This window comes from Ylistrum balloti, unplaced genomic scaffold (genome assembly GCF_031769215.1).
Source record: "Ylistrum balloti isolate Yb309-2 unplaced genomic scaffold, AGI_CSIRO_Ybal_v1 Utg371124, whole genome shotgun sequence".
Taxonomy (NCBI): Eukaryota; Metazoa; Mollusca; class Bivalvia; order Pectinida; family Pectinidae; genus Ylistrum; species Ylistrum balloti.
In genome coordinates this window covers 325,439-351,799 of record NW_026782617.1, presented here as the reverse complement: position 1 = coordinate 351,799, position 26,361 = coordinate 325,439, and the positions used below count along the sequence as shown (strand labels likewise).

The following is a 26,361-nucleotide window of genomic DNA, read 5'->3' as shown; positions in this document are numbered from 1 at the left end:
TAATGTAAGGACACTACAGCTTACCATGTATTTCCAAGCATATCAAGAGCATGTGTGAGAAAATGCGGTCATCACTGCATAAGATCTTGCTTATATTCATAGCGATTCTGATGTAAATATTCTGATTGTACATTCCAAAACGTACTCGTAACTTACACATACTGATTAAAGCTGGCACCAACCATTACATAACATTGTGCATTAGTCTCGGCTAATTTTACAGTAGAAAGGTAATTTTACTTTCAATTATTAAGATCAATTTGGTACAGCCTCCCAAAATAACACAATACTAATTAGAGAATTTACAATTAGTTTCCCTCCTCAGAGGTACATTTTTCCATGGTAACTCATTGTTTCTGTAACTCTGAAAATCTTAGCTCAGAGGTTCAATACATTTTTATGGTAATCTACTGTTTCTGTCACTTTGAAGATCTTACCTTGCAGGTTCAACATTTCTCTATAGTAGCCCTTGTTTCTATCACTCTGAAGATCTTACCTCTGTGGTACAACCTTTTCTCTATGGCCAACCATTGTTTCTGATACAACATTGTTTCTTATACAACATTTCTCTATGGTGACCCATTGTTTCTGATACAACATTTCTCTATGGTAACCCATTATTTCTGTTACAACATTCCTCTATGGTAACCCATTGTATCTGATACAACATTCCTCTATGGTAACCCATTGTATCTGATACAACATCCCTTTATGGTAACCCATTGTTTCTGATACAACATCCCTCTATGGTAACCCATTGTTTCTGATGCAACATTCCTCTATGGTAACCCATTGTATTTGTAACTCTGAAGACTCTTACCTTTACATTTGTTTGTAGTTTGGTCCATGATGGCTTTAGTAGAAACAATCTTGCCATATCTGAAAAGATACAAAGATAGACAAGTTTTACCGACTGGTATCCATACCAACACTAACACATAACTGAATATCATGTCTTTAATTCATCCCCAAAATATACTCTAACATACCACTTCAGAAACTTTATACTCTCTACCACATATTTCACTTACATATGAGGTAGAATATATCTACTAGATTTCATACACTCTGACAAGTAAATTTAAGCTTTTGTCTCAAACACCTGTTTGATTAATGAATGAACTGCCAAGTGAAGGATGGATGGGAGCTAGTTTTGATTTTTCTGAAGCATCAACCACTTCTGTTTCTGTTTGTCTTACCTATAACAGTGGCAGTAAACCGAACATTCTACGTGATTTAATAATGCTGTAATGCAGCAAAACGAGGATTTTCCCTCCTCCCTCTGTAAATCTCTTTATTCTCTAAGTAGACATCTTGTTTTAAATATATGCTGTTTATTACACACATAATGATATCATTTCTATTTTATGTTTGTTTTTGTTAAGTAAAATATCAAAATTAGCCTTTCTTCAAGATTAATTCAAGGGAAGGCATGTTTCAAATTTCAAATCCATGAAAAGTTTTCAAAACCAGTCACAGATCATTGTTAGAAGACAATTTGAAAATTCTAGATCGAAAACCTAATTCAATACTGAAAAATTCAGTTCATGAATGGCAAATACATATGCATACAGATTATTCACAAGCTCGGCTCACAAACGACAATTTCACAGTATTTAATGGCGTGGATTACTGGTAGGAGGGATTTTATGCTGAATGCAATACACATAGCATGGAGGCTGGATGGGAAGATTGCTTCATAAGTCAGATTTAATTCTGGCATTTACGACCAAGAAACAGGTGACTACTCTTAGTCGACATTCTCTACATCACAATAAAAACAACATGTTAAGCTCCACTTGGAAAGCAGACCAGCATTCAATGTCTAGATACATTGGGCAGAGAGGCAAAAGTAATGAAATATTAAAATATATAGCCCTAGGATCCAGCATTCACTCCAAGACTTTAAATATCATGAAGCGGTTGGGGATTGGGGATCATCACTCCCATTTCAATTGTGTCTTTTGGTTTTCAACAAGTCAGGCTAATTTCATTACAACAGAAATATAATTCTTTTACACTCATAATAAAACCTCACTCTGAATATACCAGATCTGGGTCTTTTCACCTCTTTGAGCAATAGTGTTTTACAATAAAGCTTTAACCATCAGTATATATCTAAGTCCCTTCAGAAAGAGATGTTTATTGGCAGCACAGGAAGCTGTTTTATCAAGGTCTATAAACACATCTTACGGTCTTGATAGGACAATCTATTTCTCTCATAGTTATCTCACATTGATAGTAACCACAAAATCTGAGTGATTAAAATGCTTTTCTATGTTCACGATAGATAATGGATATGGAAAGCAGGAGATCAGGGGTCATCACTGTCAATGCAGAAAGGCTGTGGAGTTAATTTCATTATTTCTCATACAATTATTAACAAAAAAAAAGTTGAAGAAAAATTTTTATCACAATGAATGAAGTTAAGATAACATGAACAGATTTTATTAAAGTTTGAAATGACTGTTTTGAGTTTTTAATGCATTTGAAATCTGTCAGTGCAAACAGGGATGGCTGTAAATATGCTGAAGTATCTACCAAATCAATGTTTGTTTGCAGTAGGTTGTAATCGGTTGTTCTTGGTTGTAAAATCTGGCCATTTTTATGCAATAAAACCGTACAAGATAAATGTAATCGTTACAAATTGATAAGAAGGAAGATCAATGCTATCCAGGATAGTTACAGAATGAGTAGTCAACAAATAAGCCGTAATGTTCCAGGGCTCCCACCAATTCAGGCGGAAATACCAATTTAATAATGCTGGTGTAGACGGACAAAATTAATGTGATCCTTTTCGGAGGGATGTTATAAATGATTGGGGACTTGAGATGACCCTTGATTCCCAACACATGTTGATCAAGTTCTGATCCTCTGAACCAGAAGGTCATGTACAAGCTGTCTCTGTGTACCTGTACCACTGTCCCTTGGTACCTCCAACCCTCACTCCCACGGAGAGGCAGAGTAATAGAACCTTCTGTCTTTTTGAGGGTAAGTAAGGTAACATCATCCATATGGGAGAGATTCTAGTGTTCATAAACTCAAGAATCTTTCCCCTAAGGCTGAGATTCCCCTATCTCACTCTCAAAGAGGGAAATCATGTAATATTATTGTTATCTCACTGCTGAGCCCTGTTGACATAATGTTAGTCTATTATTGATGTAACATGGATGAATTTGCGCTGTGAAATCCTACTAAAAACATGGACTTGTCCAGGGTAAGAGAAAAATCTATCTTTGATATAAATTAGTCTGTCCTTATGCTCCTGGTTTGACCTACGGCTGGAGTGGCTGGTCTCCTGCTGTTATCTGTTACTGGACATAATCAAATCAATTGAGGGGGACATGGTCAGTAATACAGATGTCAACCTCGGCATTTATTTCTCAAATTGATTTTATAGTTGGCAATTTTTTTTGGTGTGGGGTTATTTATTTATCAAATTGATTTTATAATTAGCAATTTTCTTCATACTGAATATAGTTGAAAAACAAGGTTCATTTAAATATTTTTCCTAGCTGACCTTTTCCAGAGGCAAACAGTTGTAGACATGAGCATTATTTGACAATCTAGGTAAACGTTTGCAACAATGACAATGCACACTACAATAAACCTAAACAACTGAAATATTTCTTCCAAATATTTGTTTCCTCCATATAATCTCAGTATGCATATTCAATCCGTGTCCCCTATTCCTACCCCGGATAAGACAGTAGTGTGTGTTTTATCTAGTGCAGCTATGTACATACTTTTAATGCTGTGTTTCTAACCTAACTTTTTATCTTTTGTATCAATAAGTGTTTAGAAATCACCAAATTGTCCTAGATTTCCATGTGATAATGGACAGCACACCCAAGTTGGACTGAAATAACCTGGTCTCCCAGTAAATTCTGCTATTGTATCTTCGGTGCAATAAACCCAGGGGCCAACACAAAAATTCTCTCTCAAAATTAGATGGTGAGATTATAGAACAACATTTACTTATTCTAGTGAATAGTGACAGGGGTGGATGGGCTTATTACCAGGCATGGGCTTATTACCAGGCTATCAGGGTTCACTTTGTTAACCGCTGATGATAGCTCTGGCATGAAAGAGAATGGAGTAATTATTTGTCCAAATGACAAATTTTTTTTTTTAATGAACAAGGCAGTGTTGAAATGATAATGTTAAAGATTTAATTATCAATGCTGCTATTGATGGAAATGTGTATTCCGAGAGGGCTTATATTCATAGGCGTAGTCTGTTACCTAATTCCTATTAAATCATTGTGATTTAATGAAATATTTTAATATGAAAAATGATATAGCATGGTGTAAAGATACGTTTATCTTCAATTTATCTAAAATAAACACAAAATGTTAGTAAAAAAATTGATAATCTTAAACAGGTATATTAAATCTGAGATAGAAATCAACTTGTGTAAGCATAAAATTTAATTCAAATTTAAAATAAAAGTTGGAAAACTATCCACCATGTAATTGTTTCTAACAGAGACAAGGGACAGACTTAATAAGCTCAGAGACAGTCTCAAATTCACAACACAATGCCCGCAATTCTGTCTGCTTAGAAAATATTTTCATTTAGAAAATAAAAAATTGCTTTCAATTTAATCCCCCACTAAAATGTCATTTTACCAGTTTATCAATCAAGTCTTTTAATTTATCAGCTGTTGCATGGTGTTTAAGACTAGTGTCTCTGTGCACTGAATCTCGACACGTAATTGATGAGTGCTCAACCCTATATGGAGGGATAGATTAATATTCTTCTCTAAGAGAATAGTGGGCCCATTTTTTATTTTGGGGGAGAGAGGGTAGTTTTTATTTGCCGATCTAAATCATCCAATCATATGTCACGGGGTGGATAAGTGAATCGTACTCGGTGGTTCCATATTGGGCTCCATCAGGAACAATGACCACCATTATGTAACATAATCAATTCTGCCTGCTTTGTCGAACATGTAGAAAACCGAGACCATTCTAGATAGAGTGCATTGACAGTTCAGACCAGATCAAATATCATAACGCTTTAGTACAAATATTACATTAAGCTAATTTGTGTAAAGCATTAAAAGATAAAATGTAAATAGAAGTAATATTATTAAGTGCTTGTCTGTCACAAACACTGTACAATTAATAACATTATCTTACTTTTTTATGTTGAATCGGCCAATTTTCCTCTAACAGTAAACACAAACATAAAGATTAATGTCTATTTCACAACAAATTTGGATTTTAAAGCCTTAAAAGGGGATTTCATATTAAGATAGAACTTGCCGTCATAATTCATGTCATTGTCCAGCAAAAAAACAAAGCTTGCAATTCATCAACAGTGAAAGAGCTGGCTTTTTATAGTTGGAAATAAATCACCTTCTTCTTCTTGAACTTTTACCGCTTTATTAACAATATCTGGCTTACTTTTTCAACTTCCAAACTCTCTCTTCTCCTTTGACCTTTAACATTTCTGCTTTGACGTGTTTTTCACGTTTGACATTCATTTTTACACAGTTTCCTCATCACCTTTAATGTACAACATTCAACCTCTCATCTGTGACCTTAAAGCAACCACTTCAATTTTCCATTGACCTTTGACATAACTCCTACTTCTCCCACAGATCTTTGACATTATTCTACATCTTGACCTTTGACACAATTCCACTCCTTCTTGACCTCTAAGATTATTCCATTCCTTCTTGACCTTTGACCATTATTCCATTCCTCCTTGACCTTTGACATTATTCCACTCCTCCTTGACCTTTGACATTATTCTACTCCTCCTTGACCTTTGACATTAACTTTGTCACTGATGATACCTTGTAATACTTGTACAGGAAGGAGTTTCTATGATGCATGGACATCTTCTGTCCAGCCTCACACCTTCATCAGTCATTACTCGGACAATCCTTAAGTCTGCAGGTCAACAACCCATTCCTAACCTTCTGTGTGGTCACTGTTTTGAGAGAGATTTTCCTTTCATAAAAGTTTATTGTAGAATTAAACAGAAAGGGAGACATTCAAGTATGAAATATCATCCAGACCAGAAGTAACAAGAGCTGAATTTGGACTGGCTGAGGATAAAGAATTTATAATGATGATCAAATTCCTTAGATAAACTAGGTATAACGATGATTGAGTGGTTTCGGAAAAATTGCCGGTTTTAAAAATGAACTTGATACATACAGACTGATAGTGATCATGCCGTATGAATATACATCATCTCCCTGGTACAATGCCCATTATTGTGTGACAGACCAGAGGAAGTGACAGTTATTCATACAATCCCAAATATGGTCCCAGAAAAAACTATGTCCATAACATGTTAGGACAGGTTCTTTATCTAACAATCAGTATTTGTTGAAGAGTGTAAATTAAAGATAAGATTAAAGCATTGTAATATTAAATGACATGTTTTTACCACACTGAAATAGCACACTGAAATAGCACACTGATTTATCCAATCAGTCGTCCTACCATTGTTACTGGAGTTTCCCTTTACTTGACAAGTTCTATAGTTGTTCAGGTTACTAAGGCACTTCTTACATGTGTGAACGTGTCATATACTATCTCTCCTGAATGTCACAATTCTCTATAGTAAAATCCTTGGTCTTTCTTTTATATATCTCTAATCTCAATTTACAGTAAAGAAACATACTTATTTTATTATTGTAAACTGGCTGCCATTTGGATGTAGGTATCCGATGGATTCTGTGTTCATACCTACTATTTTTATATCTATTGTTAATTGCCTGACAGTGCAGGATATGATGTGAAACATCTTTAACTTTTCAAACCCCTCCCACACCCACTAAAATACCTGACATAGTGACCATATTTGGAAGGGCGTACCTGCCATTGTAAAGATCTACCTGCCAGCAGCGATACAGGTATGACTTTGTTAATGATCCACAGGTAGGCAGCAGGTAGCCAGGATGTGAAAGATGAGCTAATAAATGACTGTGTTTATAGTTTTACCATGTTTCAGGTGAGTGTCAGATGAGTGGGCCTCCGTATCCTTATCCACTACACCGTAGTATCCTGTATCCTTCTTTATCTTTAATGACCTAGCTTCACAAGAATACTGACAATGACTCATTTTTTCTTTAAAATGATTTATTATCAAGTGTGTCTGATCCAGAATGAGATAGGTTACCGCAGGCCAATAATTTCTCACTGCTAGGATAGTACGAGGGGGAGGACAAGGGCTGTCACCTCAGGGGGGGTCAGGGTGGGGGTTGTCACCTCAAAGAGGTCAGAGTAGGGATTGTCACTTCAGGAGAGGTAGGGTTCAAGCTTTAACTCCAGGGGGTCAGTATCACTGAAAACCAAACAGCCAGTTTGGAGTACTGAATTAAAGATAAGCAAAGAAGAAAAATCATTACGGTAAAAAAATAGAGGAACAAGACAGAAGAGAGAACAGAGAAAGAAAGAGGAGGTAACGGTAGGGAAGGAGATGAGAAAGAAAGAACATGAAAGGAGATGAGAAAGAAAGAAGGGTAGGGACACAAAAGGAGATGAGATAGAGAAAAAAGCCAAATAACTACTGATGCAGGTCAACAACCTCGAGCAGTTAGTACCCCTGATTTATTCCAATTACAATATATCTAGTCTAAATGTGGACACTAACTCGGATAGAGATGCCACATGCTACTTCCTCATCCAGTATGTTTGGCCAGTTTTATGTAAATGACACAATTATGCTATTTGCCTGTCTGGATGAAAGTGAAATCATCGTCATAACGACAGGAAATGGCGGGCAACGTCAGACAATTCCAGCATCCTGGGACAGTTGTGACATTGGTTAATCTATCACAATTAGTACTCAAGTGTCATAGCATTGCCATGGTTACAACAGGAAGTGGCTGCAACTGTCATGGCAACCATCTCTATCGCCTGCCATCATATTTATCGTTCAACAAGTTGTGAAAATTTACCTGACTAACACTACTGATGTGTTTTTGCCATAATTAAGGGAAGTAAATGGAATTATCGACTTTCATTGATAACTACAATTCCTAAAATAAAGCTTTTTCCAAATGGCAGTAAAATGTTACAATATAGCCTGAATAACATTAAAAGCATTTTGGTAGTAAAACCTGACTTATAACTTATAACAAAATACAAAAGTTAAAACCTCACATTTAACATAACAAAATATAAAAGTTTAAACCCTACATTTAACTTCTAACAAAATATAAAATTTAAAACCTTATATTTAACTCAAAATATAACACAAAGTTTAAACCTTACATTTAACTTATAACAAAATACAAAATTTAAAACCTTACATATAACTTATAGCAAAATATAAAAAAGTTTAAACCTTTAGTCAAAGCATTGATTTCTTCTTGTGGTAGATAAGAGTAGAATCTTACAGCAGTAGGATTTCTTACACGATCAATGGCGCCTGAGTTTTGTAATCATTTTGAAATTAAAATTGATTTCCACTTTGTTGATCCTCTGAGACTTACTCATTTGAAGACATTGAGAACAACAGTGAAATTTTCTCTTTTACATATTTTGAATTGAACAAAATTTCAAAGTCCATTTAACAATCCTAGATTTTTGTTTTAGTTTGGAATTTTGACTTTGTATTAAAAAAGCAAGAGATCAATACTAATGGGCTGTATTTATGTGTGTCGTGCCATCTCTTTGGTTTTGATAAATGGCCAGTCCCAGCCACCATTTGCTAGTAATCTGACAACAATTAAAAAGGAACATTTAGTTTATTTTCTTTACAGATAAACAACATCCTCATCCCTGCCCCCTGTACAGCTGGTATCCTAATTCAGACCAAATCTGACAATTGAAGAAACAACCCACTTGGTTTTTAGATCAATACAAGATACATGGTGAAGAAGATTTATATTTAAAGCACTTGAGAGAATCAGATCTATGTACAAACACTTTACTGATAAGATGAGTGTGTAGGGAGGTTTTTGTCATTTTTTTGTTGGCTGAAAATTGAATGAACGACTGGCGCCAGTATCCAAGAATGTTTACTGTATGCAGTGATCAAAAACAGATAAATTTATTCATTGAGAAATAAAAAGAGAAAAAGAAAATTACCAGCAGTGCTTTGATATTTCATATTTTTCCTTGTTAAGCTGTATATGTTTCATCAACTTCTTTACAAAATGTAACATGACATACAGGTAATTCAATAGATATAATACTGGTTAGCATTTTTATGAATTTACTTTCATTTCTGGTCAAATTCAGAAAACATATATGGATAAAGACCAGATAATAATGAGCAAACTTTCTCACTTCGACTTAAAAAGTCTGCACAGAACATTAAAGTAGTCTGTTTGTACACAGATTGTGAAGAATTTGGTGACAAAACATACAAAGCGTCCCTTTTACCTGACGTGTGACTTGGTTGTAAATTTTGGTGAAATTATTTGATAATACTCAACAGAACAAACTTTATTTACATTAGCTTCTCAAATCAGGAAGGGATCTATGGAATTAACAAGAGACAGGGCAGTTTGGATATATTGGCAGTAGAGTTTGACATTTAATTCTGACATATATTGATTCAAATTGAGACATTTATTAGCAATCTCAGAGCTGAAATTAACAAAAACGGAAACCAGACGGAAAATTAATGCAATTCATCTGCTGGGTGATAGAATTTAAGTCATATGGCTTTCTATTGGAAAAAAAAATACAGTTTCTCTAGAGCAACACAGATTAGTATACAGAACTTAAAAAAAAAGTGTTTACAAAACCAGCTTTGCTGATTAAAAGATCAGAATGATTCTGCAATATTACAGTATCTTTGGTTTTTGCAACATCCATCGGCCAGTATTGCTAATCAATCACTTAATTTGTTATATCTACTACCTCAACTGAATCACCACCCCTTCGCCTCCCCCATCCAGGGGGTCTGTGTCCAATTGTTGATGCTATAAACCAAATTTGTTTAGTGCCTTGTCATTTCTACAGATAGAGAAGAATTCTATAGAAATTGATATATTTCTCATTTCAGGTCCAGGGGCCACCAAGACCCAGAACATATATATTATAACATTATCGTAGTATGATGTAATTAAAACAATGTCATTCATTCCTATGTATTTTCCTATATCTTATATTTTCAAAATCATTGACCTTGACCTTCAGGACTTGTTAAAGCCTATTATACATGTATATATTACAAAGTATCACTAAGGGTATTTCTGATTTCTGGCATTTTAGGTATTTAAATTTTGAACTAACTTCTGAAAATGATAAATTGGATAAAAGATTAAGGGAAAGACAGAAACTGCCAGAAAATACAGCAATTTCAGTTCAAGAAAGGAGACACAAATCAGCCATATTTTCACATTGACTGAATAGTCTGACCACTCAAGCATCCAAGTCCCTAGTGTTTCCACAGGGATATAGGCTGTACTTCAGTGATAATATATGATCAAAGTGGGAATTTGACATAATCTACATACCATTAGGTATATGTACTTTTCAGAGTTCAATAAAACACATAGCCATACATCAACTGAAATATACATCAATTCAGAAAAATAACATTTTATTACTTTCATTCTGTATCAGGATTACATACGTGAGTGTGGTTTTCATAGCTGAGAGTGGCCTTATCTGGTATTCAAATATTTTTCCTGATTATAAAATCTGGCTTGCGGCTATGACCACGGTCAACAACCGAAGCCACAGTGGTCAGGGAACAATTTACAATAACCCCTCACTGAGAAAATATACGCAGAATGATATCACCTAAAGGGAATTTTGTGGTCTCTTTAGAAAGTTATGTCTGAACTGCCAGTTTTGGAAAATAACTTTCCATATCTAATGTCTTTTCATCACATAAATATCATTTACAGTGAAAGACTTGTTCAGAATAAAACAACTGGAGCAATTTTTAAGATACAGAAACGGAATCCTCACAGGAAAATTTCTCATCAATTTACATCTCTGTAAAGAAACCGATATATCAAACAGATATGAAACTTAGTCTGACCTGATAGCTATCTTATCTTCATCAGTCTTGATAAAATGTGTATTTTTATCTCTGTTGGGTACCCATGATTAAGACTATACAGGTGAAGTCTGTGTGAAACTATCGATACGGTAGCAATATATCAAAGTTAACAAAAACTATAACCAAACATCCAAGAGATGAAGATGGCAGCCAAACATCCAAGAGATGAAGATTATAGCCAAACAGCCAAGGGATGAAGATTGCAGCCAAACATCCAAGAGATGAAGATTGCAGCCAAACATTCAAGAGATTAATATTGTGGCCAGACATCTGAGTGACCGATATTTGTAGTGAAAACAAACGATGACCAAAATTAAGGCTAAACCTATGCATTGTGAAAAAAGTAGCCAAAGAAAAATTTAAAAAATAAAATCAACAATCTTTATAATCATTTTCTCTGAATGTATATAATTTCAATCCATTCTATTAGCAAGTTGATTTTTTTCTTGGTGATAAATGATATGGTGTAATAAAGCTATTTTTCATATTTTATATCAAATAATTTTTTTTCCCCATTACAGGAACTAGATTTTAGATATTATTCTAGTACTTCCTACCCTGTGTGACCCCAGCCCTTGGTTTACATAATTACACCGCCTGAAAGGAAGTAACATCTTACTGGGAGTCTGCGGACTTGAGGGCCTTACCACTAATGGTAACAGACACAGATAGGATTGAAGTTGAACTTTTCCATGAATATTTGTAATTGGTTTCTGAAATATCTTTATCTCAGAACTTGTACCCTAGCAATTCTTTTTAATATATTAAACCTTTCACTGTGTCATTCAGTATATTAAGTACAGTGTAAGCCACTAAATATATTTCAAAATTTTCTCTGCTCCAGCAATTAGAACAGGGAGTCAACATCGAAACTCTGCCTAGGATGGGCTTATTACAAGACAGTGCTATAGCCTTTGTTAATATTTACTGACCATGATGGGTTCATTTACCAATATGGGCTTATTGATGAAAAAAAGTGGTACACTGGAATTAATGCTCAAACAAACTGTATAAAGAGGCCACTTTTTTAAAGTACATAAGGCTATTTCTACAGGTGGTCTTGTTATAGAGGTTTTGTTAAGCTGAAAGAAATAGTAATAAGAAGCTTGAAACAACCTCTGTATAAAGGAGATTTCTTTTAAACAAGTGGTCTCATAATACAGGTTCAATTAACTTGAAAGTGGCTTCAAATAATCTCTTTACAAAGGAGGTTTACTTTACAGAGGTGGCGTTTTAAAAACAGGTTAAGTTAGCACAAATGGTCCGATACTTTCTCATATAAAGACAGTTGATCTCTTTATACACCTGGTCCTTTGATACAAGTTTACCTGACAAGATATCAAGTGCCAATCAGAAGTTTGAAATATAGTCTCTAAATAAATGTAGTTCTTAATTAAGAATCTCCTAATCAGATTTACCACAGACTAATGCATGTGAATTAATAGGATTCCTAAATTAATAACAGGAATGTTTGATGTATTACATAAGTGACTACAGTAACACCTGTTCTGTTACAGTATTGAGTAATGTGTGTATGAACATGACATTTAATTGCTGTTGTGCTGCTTAGTCACCAACATCACCAGACCAGTCATTATAAAACACCTTCATCATTTTGTGTTACATATTGGATGACTGCCATCAAGACAGGAAACACCCCTCAAACCTCTTCCATTGTCTCCCTCTCTGGGACCGTTACTGAGTCAGGTCCAGTCATCAGGCCCCGAAAGGATGAACAATAGATCCTATATCCTGTTTGTGTACAGGTAAATAATGAATTACCCTGTGTAGAAGATGTTTTGTACAAACCCCTTCACCTCATCCCCATCAATTTACATGACATCCATCTACTTCCTAACAATGCAAAGCTACAGGCTTCAAAAGTACTTAAGCACTACCAATATAACTTTACTCAAATTTTCTTTAAAGTGCACCGAAATAATAATATATCTGAATAAAAGGGCAGGAACTAATTTTCAAAGGTGAACGTCATTTTCTTACTAATGGAAACCTCAGAAAGCAATGGCTGCTTAAACGCAAAATATGCTTATTGCCCTTTCCGATACAAGCACCCTGCCTCCGGAGCACACCATCTAGCATCATAATTGTCAACAGAAAGGTAATTTTTTTTGTGTTTAGTTTTCCCGTTAATCACTTCAGACTGTTTATCATTCCAAAAGCAATCAAATGCCAATGGTATCACTGACGAATCTGGAGTAAAAACAATTACATCTGCCACTTAAATCTATCTCTGATTCTCGTGTTAAACCAGTAAAGCCCTGTCTACAAGGATCACAGGTTTTTAGGTTCCTCAAAGAAGAACATGTCTCTAGCTTTAATTTGCAATGGAGCCTTTATTGTTCTTCCTTGTGCTCTCTTTATTGTAAGGATTTGACACCATAGTACCCTAAATGAAACACGATATGCCGTTTTTCCTGTTCTTGGGAGACAAATCGTTACAACATGTGGGTTAAAATATTTCAACAGACAGAATCCAAACAATGCTAAATGTTGTTCAAGCAAGCCGTGGATGTTATTTTAGACACCACCGACGTAGAAAATCAATTTTTTCACCCATGCTACGTCCACTCACATAACCAACTGTTGGTAATGTTTTCGTAATGACAGTCATTGGAGAAATTCAAATTTCCTCTGGAGTTGTACAAGAAGCGAATGTGTAGACTTTAACAGCAGAGCTGGGAGCTTCACAACAGACAGTCCCTCTAATAAAACAGACATTTGTGATCATCCTGCACTTACACAAATGGGGAAGGGCTGTCTCTGATTGGTCATTTTGACCACTAGTCAATGACTTAATAGGTACCCATACTTACTGCCACAGAAACCCACTCAGAAGTACATTTGTACTTATTGACGAAGAATTTAGGACTAAATACCAACAAATTACTATTTTTTGAAAAGCCACGAGAATGGAAACCAAACTAAACTCTGTGATGACATGCTAATACTAAGATTTCACCTACATCAGAAAAACACATTATCATGATGTGTATCCTATGCCATTGACATACTCATCCCTATGATTTCCATAGCAACGATTAGGTTAACGCATCGTTCAGCAATACTTCATTGTCATCAAAACCTTGTGAGACTTCTTAAAAGTCTTATATACTTAGAGATGCTTTCAACTGTGTAAATATCACATACATTTCAATCTCAGCTGTTTTTTTTTTTTTTTTTATTTCACCTGGTAAAAATGCTAGGACAGATCAAAATATGCGTGGTTAAAGGGATATTTACCTTTGACAAAGTTCGACAAGATCTTCGTCCGTTGTGTTTGGGCTTAGGTGCCGGAGGTATAAGTTGCTGCAGCTCAACATTTCTTTTTGGCCGCTTTGGTTAGTGGACAGGCTACTCGTGGTGTTTGGGCTTGCGGACGGCATGCTGCGGGGCGTGTATGTCTGCAATGTCAAAATCAAAATAATTAAATATTGACCAACAAACCAACTGTCAATATAACAAATATATTATAATTTTAAAGTATTGAAAAAAAAATTGAAAGCTGAAAATGTGTACCACCTGCAAAGACATAATCAAGGGACATAACTCTGAATATATTTTAAGAAGACACATGTATGAAAATTTCAGGACAACAATGTGAATTGTCCAGACTGACCCTTGTCCTGTTAGGCTCTGTGTCTATACCAGATTTCTAAATCTGGACTGTCAGCTGCTTTAATTGGCATTGTGTTTACAGTCTGTATCATAAAAGACGTTTTGGGAAGGTTAAAAAAAAACAACTTCATATTCCTTTTTAGAGTGTTGATCATACTACACATCTGATCCTTAGACTTCTGTACAAACACTTTGTGTACATTGAGCTAACAAATCTGGGATTTTGAACCAATTTGTCTTAAAGTCTTACAAAGCCACCTGGGCACAATAAACTAAAATCTTTCTCATACAATCACTCAAATTAAACAAAGAGCTTCTAATTTAAAAATATCCTTTAAAAATAACACATAAACATTTTTACAACAACTAGTACAACCCTCCCGGAATTAACACTCCCATAAATTCTACGTCGTACACCACAATTACGTTCCATTAAGCATCGTAATTACCGGTTAATATTTGAACGCATGAGTGCATTTTGTGATCTAGGTTTTAATTAGGTTTATTAGTTCTGGCAATAATTTTCTTGTCACAAATACCGGAGTAAATCATGGCAACTCGTGATGTGATTGGAATTTCACCAGGTAGATATCGCGGATCACACCTGAGACATTGGGTCGATAATGATCATAAATCATTATCGGAGAGATACATGTCACTCTATATAGAACAGACAAATTTACATAAAATCATCATATGTGTGATCGATTTAATATCAATAGGTGATGACCAAGAAAGTACATACATTTTTGACATCATAGTTAGGTATATATGTCGCGACCTTTTCTTTAAATTCCGTGATAAATCATCCGACAGAAGCTGTCTCGGTGACGTGATATATCTTAATGAATGATATCATAATAAATCACACACATGTAAATAAATATATGTCTAAATACTTTGTTCACTTGAATTTACACTGAAATCGTGGGTGTTGTTGATGAACAGTGAAAGATCTCTAGTAAAAAAAAAACGTTAATTGAGAAATTCCTACATACAGGTAAGAACAAATGACACTAATTAATTACAGCATCATCTTATACTCACTTTCTGGAGGAAATGAATTCTGTAGTTTTAATAAATATGGTTGTGTACCAAGCACTTCATCAACATAACAATACTCGTTGTTTTCACGACCACCTGACACTATGCTCCTAGTATGTGTAATGCCTCAGTGCTTATACGATTGGTGACATACAAAAGCTGATCCACAACTTACAGATTGGCATACTTACTACCCATTCAGTAAAAAAAAACTGTAGCTCAGTATAGCAGAAGACAAATTGAAATGAGACACAGTCAGATAGGCGTGATTGTAGTGTATGAGGTCGGCCGAATCAGTGAAGCGTGACTGATCGCTCAATACCTATACAATCACACCAATTTTAAAATTCTTATCAATTAGTTTCCGGAAAAACAAAACTAAGGTAACCACAGGAATGTTCTAAACTTGTTTTATACATGTCTAAACCATACTGACATACAGGTGAGCCAACTCTGTTACCCTAGCCAGGATATTTTTATACATCATGTACATTTGTGATTTTTTTCACTGACCTTGTATGTCGGTGGGGGGTGGGTGGTGGAGGGTCGAGAAACAACCATGTACTAATCCTGTTTCTGATCAGTGACTTGCAGTGTCACACGTATCCTGATTTTACAATGAGTCTGGCCAAGACTTTAAAACTCTACACATGTGTAAACCAATACACCATGTCAAATCACAATATGATGACAACTAATTCATCTTTAACAATAGGCTAGTTACATTATCTATTAATTAATCTCTAACTACTGATTACAGTACTGGCTTCATTCATAAATCTACCAATGTATGTAGACTCTGTGGTCCAGGGTTATCAACTTGTCATGTTGTCCGATTTTGTCTAAATGAAACAGATCTTCTGTTGAAGTGACCTAATTTTTAATTTTTGTTTTGTCAAATTGATTAAGTTTCTTTTTAGGGGATTGCAATTTTGTGAATTATCAGAAAGACCTATCTTTCTTGTTTCCTTAGTTTATGAAATTGACGAAGATTTCTAATGGACATTATCAGTTACCAAAACTATTTTATAAAGTAACTGCGACCTAGTTTTCATTTAAGAAGTGATGTCACAAAACATCATGGTATGCAGCAACCTGTCATCTGTGCTTGGGCTTTTGTAATCAAATTTAGTGTAAGAGTGGCAAAACATTGACAATCGGCTATTTTTCAGTTGACTTTATGCAGAAAATTTGATAAAAACTTTGGTAAAACCCAGTAAAAAAAAAAGCTGGATATGAAAATAGTCAAAGTTCAAGAGCTTTCCCTTTCCTAGACATCAAAATGACTTCCTGATTGTCCTAGTGGTACCAGTTATGGGTAGACATTTGTATATTTAGTATTTCAGTGTTAGTATACGGGTCTTATAATACCTGGCTTTAAGAAATGTACACTTTAGGGTTTGGCAGGCTTTGAGTTAGTTTTGGGATTGTATAATTTAAGGCTGGAAAACCTCAGGTGGTAGGATTTTAAGATTTAAAGGTTGTGTTATTTAGGGATGGCAGCAGGGTTCGAGTAGTAATATTTCAGGGTGACAGGATTCCTTCTCAGCGCTCCAGACCCTTATGATATAGTTATATCATTGTAGATTTCAGATATACCATAAATTACCTTAATGATAATGAGATATGATTTTTATATCATACTTATGGGAGACACTAGGTTTTAAACACCTTATTGTCACTACTGATCTACTGACAGATCAGTCAGACAAATCTATAGTTGTATAAAGAGCTTTCAAATCCAGAATAATGTTGTTGACTGGCTCTTTGTGGCTATAATATCTTGGGACTAGCAGGGGGTTGCTTGTTATATTGTATTACACAAATAAAGGCCTCAATTACATGCTATGGGTGTGTGCAAGTTAAGGTATACCATATCTGGTGGTCATGTGAATGAAAAGTAAGGTATATATGTATGGCTAAATCAGGTAACACCCTATTTAATGTAAAGTGCCACAGTGTGTACATTATAAACGGGCACAACAGCTATTGAAATTAAACTTGAAAAAAAAAAGAGTAAAAATCCATTATGCATACATTTTCATTTATATATAAATATGTATCTACATGGCATGATAAAACTGTAAATTTGTTTTCAGGATTCATCTCTAGGGAAGTTTGCTCGTAAACCATCTTTTATCTTTCAACATAGCACAGAAATGACAATACTACAACCGACTGTACAACTCTAAAGAGAAATCTAAAATGACAGACATTATCATAAATACGACCATCAATGTCAAAAAATGTTGGAGATTGAAGTTAAATAAAACTGCAGGAAAAGTTATGACCAAGACACTAAAATGATATGTATAGACGAGTTGGTGAGATGTTTATTGAGGTATGTAGTATAATGAAGATGTTGGTGTGATGTTTAAGGGAATTTCTAAGTAAAATTCCCTGTAAAAATAACCTTCCTACTTTCTATATGAATTTTCCATCATTCACACTCCTCTAAAAAAAACCTGTCAATTTTGATTTCCTAAAATACAAACCCTTCAAACAGCAAACTTTTCAAGTACAACACTTTTCTTTCAAAGTATGACCCCTCCCTTATACGACTTCCATCCAAAGCGAATTTTTCAAATTATTCTGTTTTGTATGACCCTTCCTATCAACCCCTTCCTTACCCCGTTACTCTCTATGACACACCCACCTAAAAGACCCTTTTCTATCTCATCCCTTTCAATGATTCCTCCTTATCCGACCCCTCCCAGACTAATATCCTTCACAGGATGAACCTTTCCTTAGTAAAACTATTTCTTGATAACATACAAGTCTAGCATTGTTGAGCCCTTACCTGTGTAATGATAGAATATTGTCCAAAAAATCTTTCTCTCTCGGTTGTTAGAAAGTGTTGAGTAATTTCCTTTGGTTGGTGGAGTAATTCAAGCTAAACACACGAGGTCTATCTTTTACGACTGGTGCCCTTCCTCCATAATTACAGAATGTTCTATCCTACAGGTAAGTATATAAATACCTGTGTGTGATACACCTACGGAAAATAGCTCACCTGGGTGCTCTGTGTATATTGACTTAAGAAGAGAACAGGGATTGAGGGGAACCCAGTCCTGATTATAGGCTGTGGCACGTGAACTGTGAAAGGCCGAATTTGTTCTTTTGATTTGTTCGAGAATGAACTTGATTTTAAATAGCCAAAAGTCATTTATGTAAACCTGGCATTCCAAGCTATGCAGTAGTAAAAACATTCAACTTTGACATATGACCTCCTATGAAAAAAAAACCTAATAAAACACACACACGTTTGGGCTATATATCGTGCAGTGTAAGATTAGCACAGGTAGATTTAGGAGTTTTCTCTATACAAAACCTGTAAAGTAATAGACTGCATTTTATTCCAAAGGTGTGTACTATCCATATGAAACCGACATCAATCCCCATGGAATGAATATAAGCATTGACACATCTACCTAGGAGATGGAGTATACGATGTGGCCTTGTAAATCGCATGTATTTATATACTCACTTGATTTATAATGGAAATTAAAGCAGCGCTGTCTTATCACAATATACAGTGTTCAGACCTCAAGAATTTCTAGCATGTTAATAGTAACACCAAAACATGCATTTCCCATCACTGGATTTATGTATATTTACAGCTAATCTCATTCAATACTTATGAAGTCATGTGGTGTCAACCTAGCTACTTCTCTAAATGACAGCAGATTATGCAGCTGTTTATGTAAATTGCATGCGAAGCTGTGAAAAAATAAACAGACTGAATGTGTAAATCTAAGATTAGATCCCACATCACCATATGGTGTATCAGAAGAGCTCAGTTTGAATATTTCTTGGGATTTGTGCAAAAAGTAATATAATTTGTCACTAAATAATTTAGGTAATATCACCTTATATCATCTGACAGACACTGTTCTCTATGATCAGAATTACTTCTAGGATCAATAGTAGGCATTTCAGAAATCTATATCTACTTTCATTTTCCAGTATCAAAACACTGTGTCAGATGAAAAGTGATATTTGAAATGAACCATATGAAAGTTTGGGAGGATAAACTTGTGATAAGACATGGCTTAGGGAATGATGGATTTAATGATGAAGCTGTTTTTGAGGGAGTGGACAGAAACTGTTCCATCCATAATACATCTTATTTGACAGAAACCGAAGGAAAAAGAAAGGCAATCATTTCTCTAGGAGGAAGTGGAATAATGTTAGTTTGACAGGAACAGAATGGGTTATAAATACACTTAATGGGTGTGGCAATGGTGATTGACAGTGCTTAAGTCTTTACAAATCAGATGGTTTAAACATTAGAGAAAATATTACAGATGTGTTTCTAAAAGTCACATTTTGATGTATTGTGAAGATTGTTGTAGTCAAGCAGCCGATATGTCAGTACAGAATGAATAATTTGATCCTAATCATCGTCGATGTTTTAATTTTGACGTATTGTGAACTTGATTAATAGAGAATTATTTTATACGAGGAATCAACCAATCAAGAAATCGTATCTCTACGACAAGGTTGAATTCAGATTGTGTTTATATGCAAGTTTGATGAATGAAATATTCTGTGAACATTTCCACCTTTATAAAATGGTACACTGATTTAAATGCCAGTTGACATTTTACCTAAACAAGAGTCATCAAAATAGCTGGTGTCATTTCAAACTGCTCTGCTTCCAAACAATAAAAGGAGGTACATTAGTACTACCTGACCCTAGACTGGGCGAGAGGAAATACATCAACGGTGTGTAATTGTATTGGCATTGACAGAGCTAATTTTGGACGTTTCACTTACCTTAACAAACTAATTAAACATTTTTTATTTTTGCCCCAGTGAATATCAAATAAGGTACAAATGTTTAAAGCATAACCAACCTTTAATCGAATCTTGTTAAGTGTTTTCTGATCAAAAAGATTAAACTAGGTGCCACTTTCAGGTTAAATTGGTTCAGGAATGGTGTGAGCAAATTTAAAGCACAACAATGGAATTACACTGTAGTGTGTGTGTGATAAAGTAAGTTCAGTACAGAAGTGAAACAGAAATTGAAAGACACTTGGTTTTTTTTTTATATCTGTATCTACGTAGGAGGTACATCAAATGACAGATCTTGAAATTCAGGATCAACTATTCCAGCTGTTTCTTAGAATCTTAGCACAAACAATACTTTCAAAATTTCCAGTGGAATCCATTTCCCATTTCCCTTTCTGGCCTAAGAGCCTCCCACCCTCTTCCCTCACTGGCCTAAGAGCCTCCCACCCTCTTCCCTCAATGGCCTAAGAGCCTCCCATCCACTTTCCTCACTGGCCTAAGAGCCTCCCACCCTCTTCCCTCAATGGCCTAAGAGCCTCCCATCCACTTTCCTCACTTGCCTAAGAGCCTCCCACCCTCTTCCCTCACTGGCCTAAGAGTCTCCCACCCTCTTCCCTCACTGGTCTGAGAGCCTCCCACCCTCTTCCCTCACTGGTCTGACAGCTCCCACCCTCTCTCTAGTCAGAGAATCTCCCAAACCCTCTCCTTCTTTGGTCCAAGAATTCCCCCCCTCCACCCCCACCAACCGATCCTTATTCCTTTTGCTGAAAACTCAATCTCCTTCCCACTTCTCACTCACCAGACAAAGAACTTGCGGTGGTCAGTGACCATAGCTTCTCTGTCTAGACTGGCCAGTGTGATTACTACAGCCATAATCAATGGTAGGAATGACCAATGGTGGCTGATTATGAGGTCATCTAACTCTGGGATCACACGAGATGGGTGTTAGGCTATCTAAGGTCACACTAGACCAATCAACAGATGACCAGGATTGTGTTGAGAATATCCCCAAAACAATTAGAAGACAGGGTCAGTATCCAATGTCATGTGATAATGGATTCTTTCTAAACAGCTGGGTGCATGCACATGAACTGCCAAAACATCTTTACACATCACTGTTCTTTGTTCTATAGATCCTGAATTCTGCACTTTTATAATATCAGCTCTTAAGTTAAGACACCATGCCAAAATACATTTTCTACCTCCATTAATTAAGAGCTCTTACCCAACTAAACAAGTTAAATGATCCTTTCCATGTGCCATTACAATAATGAAATCTACAAGAGCCTTGAACTTGTGTTGTGTAAATTCCCACAATTGTCCAGAATATTTTATTATTTAAAACTGTTGAATAAAAGCCATGTGTATTGATTTCAGCTTTTAAGGGAGCCATTGCAGTAGGCATTTGATCCGAGTTGTTTGTAGAGTGATGATGGCAGCCATGTTGATGGTATCAAGAGTGTAAAAAGGTACAATATCTGTAGCTACATCGGCAATTCTTTCTAATGTGTAGCTCTCCTGGGGCTTACACACATTACTGGTTCATTTTTGTACAGCCCTAGCCAGTATAAACTTAGTTCATAATCAAGGTCTTTAAACCTTGCTACATAAAATATATTCAGCATTGATAGCATCCCACGTACTTTCTGGGACCTCATCATCAACCATAGGAATGTACCTTCCCAAGTACACTGTGTTTCAGCTACGAATTAGACCAGCTCTTGCAGACGTTACGTTTTTTTTTTTTTTCAAACTTCCATTTGTATATTTGCATATACACTTAAAATGATTTCTGAATCAAACTCTCAAAAGCTTTTTACTTTCACAACAGATAATTTATACCGCAAACAAGAAAGACCTTTCAAACATATCATTTCATTATCTGGCACACTTTCAAAGGTTTCGATTGAAACATAATCAATATTTACAGGGCGTTTGTACTGTAAGGAGCATTCAATTTTATTCAGTAGAAAATTAGCAACAGTTGATATGTATACTGAAGTGCCAAATCCTGGATTCAAATATATCAATATTTTCCTGGTTAATTTAAAGAAAAAAAGTCTTATTTAAAAAATTTCTAAAAGATGTACTTTTAAATTCAGATTGAACTGATTTTGTAATTATTTCAATTGAAAAATAATTGAGATGTTTTTTGAAAAAAAGAAGAACACTGCATTTTATTTTATAGAAGACAAGAATAAATTTACACGCACATACTTAAACATATTTATTAAAATAAAGCCTGACAGACTGAAGTCAGCTCAGATCAATATTTAAATAAACTCTCTTTACTGTAGGGATATCAGTTCCAAATAATATTTGCCAAGGTCACCTTGTGTATGAAAGATTTGAAATTGTATCTACTTGTCCATCATATCTAACAGCATTTGACCTTTAATTTGAGAGCAGTGTATTTTAAAAAGCCTGAATAGTTCTGATGTGTATCTCCGATCTGATAGTGTATACCGCCAGTCTGTAAGACCTATTACACTAGATACACTGTCAGTTTTTAACCCAGATAAACTCTATACCTATATATTATAAACTAGATAAACACTAGTTTTGAAACCAGCACCTGCATTTTATTAAGGTATAAAAAAGCTAGTTTCTAAAAGACATTGGGACATTATTCGTTCAAATCCAATCAATAGATTCAGTATTTGAAAACAGTGTGTGAATTCGGTTCAGATTTATTGGGGTATAATTAGTGGAAACATGAGATGTGCGGGCATTTCTTTTTCAACCTAAATCACTCCCAGATCAGACATATCTATTTTTCACTAAATTTTGGAAGTTTCTGCTCAATTGAATAAAAGCATCTCTCAAGGAAAGCAGGCACTTTAAGATATCATGAGTACCATAAAATCAGGAACTCTTCTCACCACTGCAGCAGATCTGCAATGGGAAAATGTAAGGTCAGCTGCTTCGACCAGAATTTCCAGATGTGGAAACAGATGGCCGAACAAATGTGGGCCAATCTGAGGTAGGCCATATCAAGACTGATGGAGCTAGGGGAGAGTCGAACCAATAATTACAGGATCGGTAAACATCATCAATACCATGACTAATTGGTTATTGGGTTCTCTTGTAACAAGTGCTAAGTGTGACCTAGAAAGACTCAATCTAAAACTCTATGTGCCTGTTACTATAATATTTCCATGAGGCCTGTTATAGTAGTTAATAAACAGATCTACATACAGACAGGTGCTTTTTGCCGTCTAGTTCTATAATTGAGATCTATATTAAGAGTCAGGGTCAGTGCTTGGCTATATAGCTGAACACAAGGCCCCAGAAAAAGCTCTGCTAAAGAACAGAGATGTGTGATTTCAACTAAATTAAATAAATCTAAGGCAATTTATTAAACTGTCCAAATCTGAATTTGCTGTGTGATTACAAATGTGATTTAACTATCAAATAAATTCATATCAATCATATTATTTGTTTGCTCGAATCATTTTTCAAATTCTATGTCAATAAAAATTTATTGGACATTTTCTTTACTTATATTCCTATTCCTAATCCAATTTACACCTGACAATACGGAGTCTGACTGAAGACCACTCCAGCCAGTTTATATCTATACCACTGACCCATACGTATGATTTGATCATGCCCACACATAGAGAAAATATCAATACACTTATAATGTCCATTTTTCAAACAAATCATCCGCAATACAAATTTCACGGGTTTAAAGATTTCGTTAACACCTCAATTTACAAAATCTTATTGTACACAAAAAAGCAAACTTTTATTGTTAAGAGAGAAAAAGATTTACCTTGGAGGAATATCTGTGTATACTGCGTCAATATTGACAGAAATTGACGCGTTTACCTTTAGTGTTAGGAAACAAGACCAGTAGGTATTATTGTATATACCTGTGGAAGCACTCAACACTTTATTAAGGGTCCATGAAACACATGCTCAAACAAGCTACACTTTTTAAATTCACCAAATCTGAACTGATTTCATCTAAAGCAATGAAGAATTTAAAATACTCCGAATAATATTTACATTCATGTGTTTCGCTATGTTGACATACACTGCATAAGCAGAATGTTTACTGAGAATTCTCCAAGGAACAAAATATTAATATACATGAGATTTTGTACGTACATGCCTTTGGCCATCAACAGACTGTTTGATACAATCATCTAGTCACTTGACCTCAGTATGCTTCTAAAAATCAATCATGTATATAACTTACAGGTAAAAGATTAAAGTATCAAAACTGACATTGGTCAACACCTGTTTTCTGACCAAAGGCGTGACAACAAAATGTACAAACACAACTGTGACCAAGATTAAGTATGTCTGTTTGATGTGAGCTTTTTCTTTCCCTGGCCCAGAGCACTGTCTGATTAACAAAGAGAGCAGGTAGATCCCACTTGACCTTTTGACCTTTTCTTAAGATGACCTGCCAGCCTTTCTTAGAGATGAGACCAAGTTTTCAAGAGGTCTCCACTGTATAGTTTTACCTTCTCGGCAAATATGCTAATGTTTTATTGAAGGGAAACAGGCATGGACAGGAAAGCTGAGAGGCCAGATCTCGAAAGGAATCCTGAGAGCAAGCCCCATACCGCAAATCACACTGGCAAGGGTATTGAATTTTACAACATTTCCTTTAAATATTTAGAAATTCAAATTAACTGCTTAGAGGAGCATGAAGCAGAAACGCTCGATTATTTAGCCAAGCTCTTTATGTGTCTAAGCCCGATTCATTGTGATTAGAAATTATAATTCTGTTGAACTGTGTACATTATAGACAGCCTATTCCAAATAGTGAAATATTCGGTGATGTCCAGGTGATACTGTAGCTGTCTTATCGTAACAAATGCTAATTGATAAATCTTAATACAACACTCCATGCTAATTAGCATACATTAATGCCCTGCTAGGGCCATAACTAGAATTTATATTCACATTTGCTAATTTTTCATTCTATAGATTTCTTAATTTGATGGGTGGTCTCAGCTCCATTGTTGTTTTTCTGACTCTACGATTTTAGGGTCATGTCAGGATGGTATAGGAAATATCAGGTGCTCTTATTAATATCAAATTAAAGAGTTAAAGTTAAGTGATCCCCTGCCACTGGCATTGACATCTTTAACAGCTGAAACACAAGGCCCCCTACTCTTTATCCAAATTTATCCCTACAAATAGTTTTTTTACACGATTCCTTTCCTGAAGACAAGATTACAATTTCCTCCAAACCATCTTGTGATTCAACTTTTTGTCGACACCAGTCAGAGGCCACCGGAAACACCCAGCAGAGACCAAGATAAGGAACCAACATGGATGCCTGGTTACCCCCATTTCCGATACGGACACCATGATGAGGTAACCTCCTCACCCCTGCATTCTTAAGAATTAGACCATTCTGTCCTACCAGGACATCACACATGAATTACAAGTTCAATAGAATGATAGGGGTGAGAGGTTAAAAACTTCCTGCCATCCATTTTGTTTCCATCAGTGATCTCGATGCATCATTTACGCTGGTATCATGGCTGGAACACTAGCTACACAGCTGCTGTGTCATGCTGCTAAATGTCTACTTCATAATATACCACAAATGCATGATATCAAATATTTTTTCACTGTAATCAACAGATCTCAAATATGCAGGCAGCCTATAAATATTTGCGGAACACATCCACTCCGATTAGGGACTGAGATAGGTAAAAAGACCAACAAATAGCATCCTGGGTAATTCAGGGCGTCCAGGGTCCACAGCTGTCGGCCATGGTTACCATAGCAAGGATGACACATACTCCCCATGGCTACTAACAAACTGTCCATTTTTCACCAGCCTCTGCTTCAAATCCCTACCCTATTTATTCTTAAAATGAATTGTCAGATGTAGCTGGGAGTAAGTTACAATAGGCCAAAATT

At 35.4% G+C, this 26,361-nt stretch overlaps 1 protein-coding gene across 11 annotated transcripts in view; it reads right to left on the bottom strand.

The window, feature by feature from the left end:
• The window catches only part of LOC132560847 (RNA-binding motif, single-stranded-interacting protein 3-like), a 164,811-nt gene that overhangs the window by 30,440 nt on the left and 108,010 nt on the right, over positions 1-26,361 (bottom strand). For all 11 annotated transcript variants that reach the window (XM_060225539.1, XM_060225542.1, XM_060225540.1 and 8 more), the window contains 2 exons: positions 14,254-14,414; positions 821-879 (listed from right to left, as the gene is read on the bottom strand). In XM_060225539.1, coding sequence (XP_060081522.1) covers positions 821-879; positions 14,254-14,414 — 220 coding nt within the window. The remainder of the gene's footprint in view (positions 1-820; positions 880-14,253; positions 14,415-26,361) is intronic.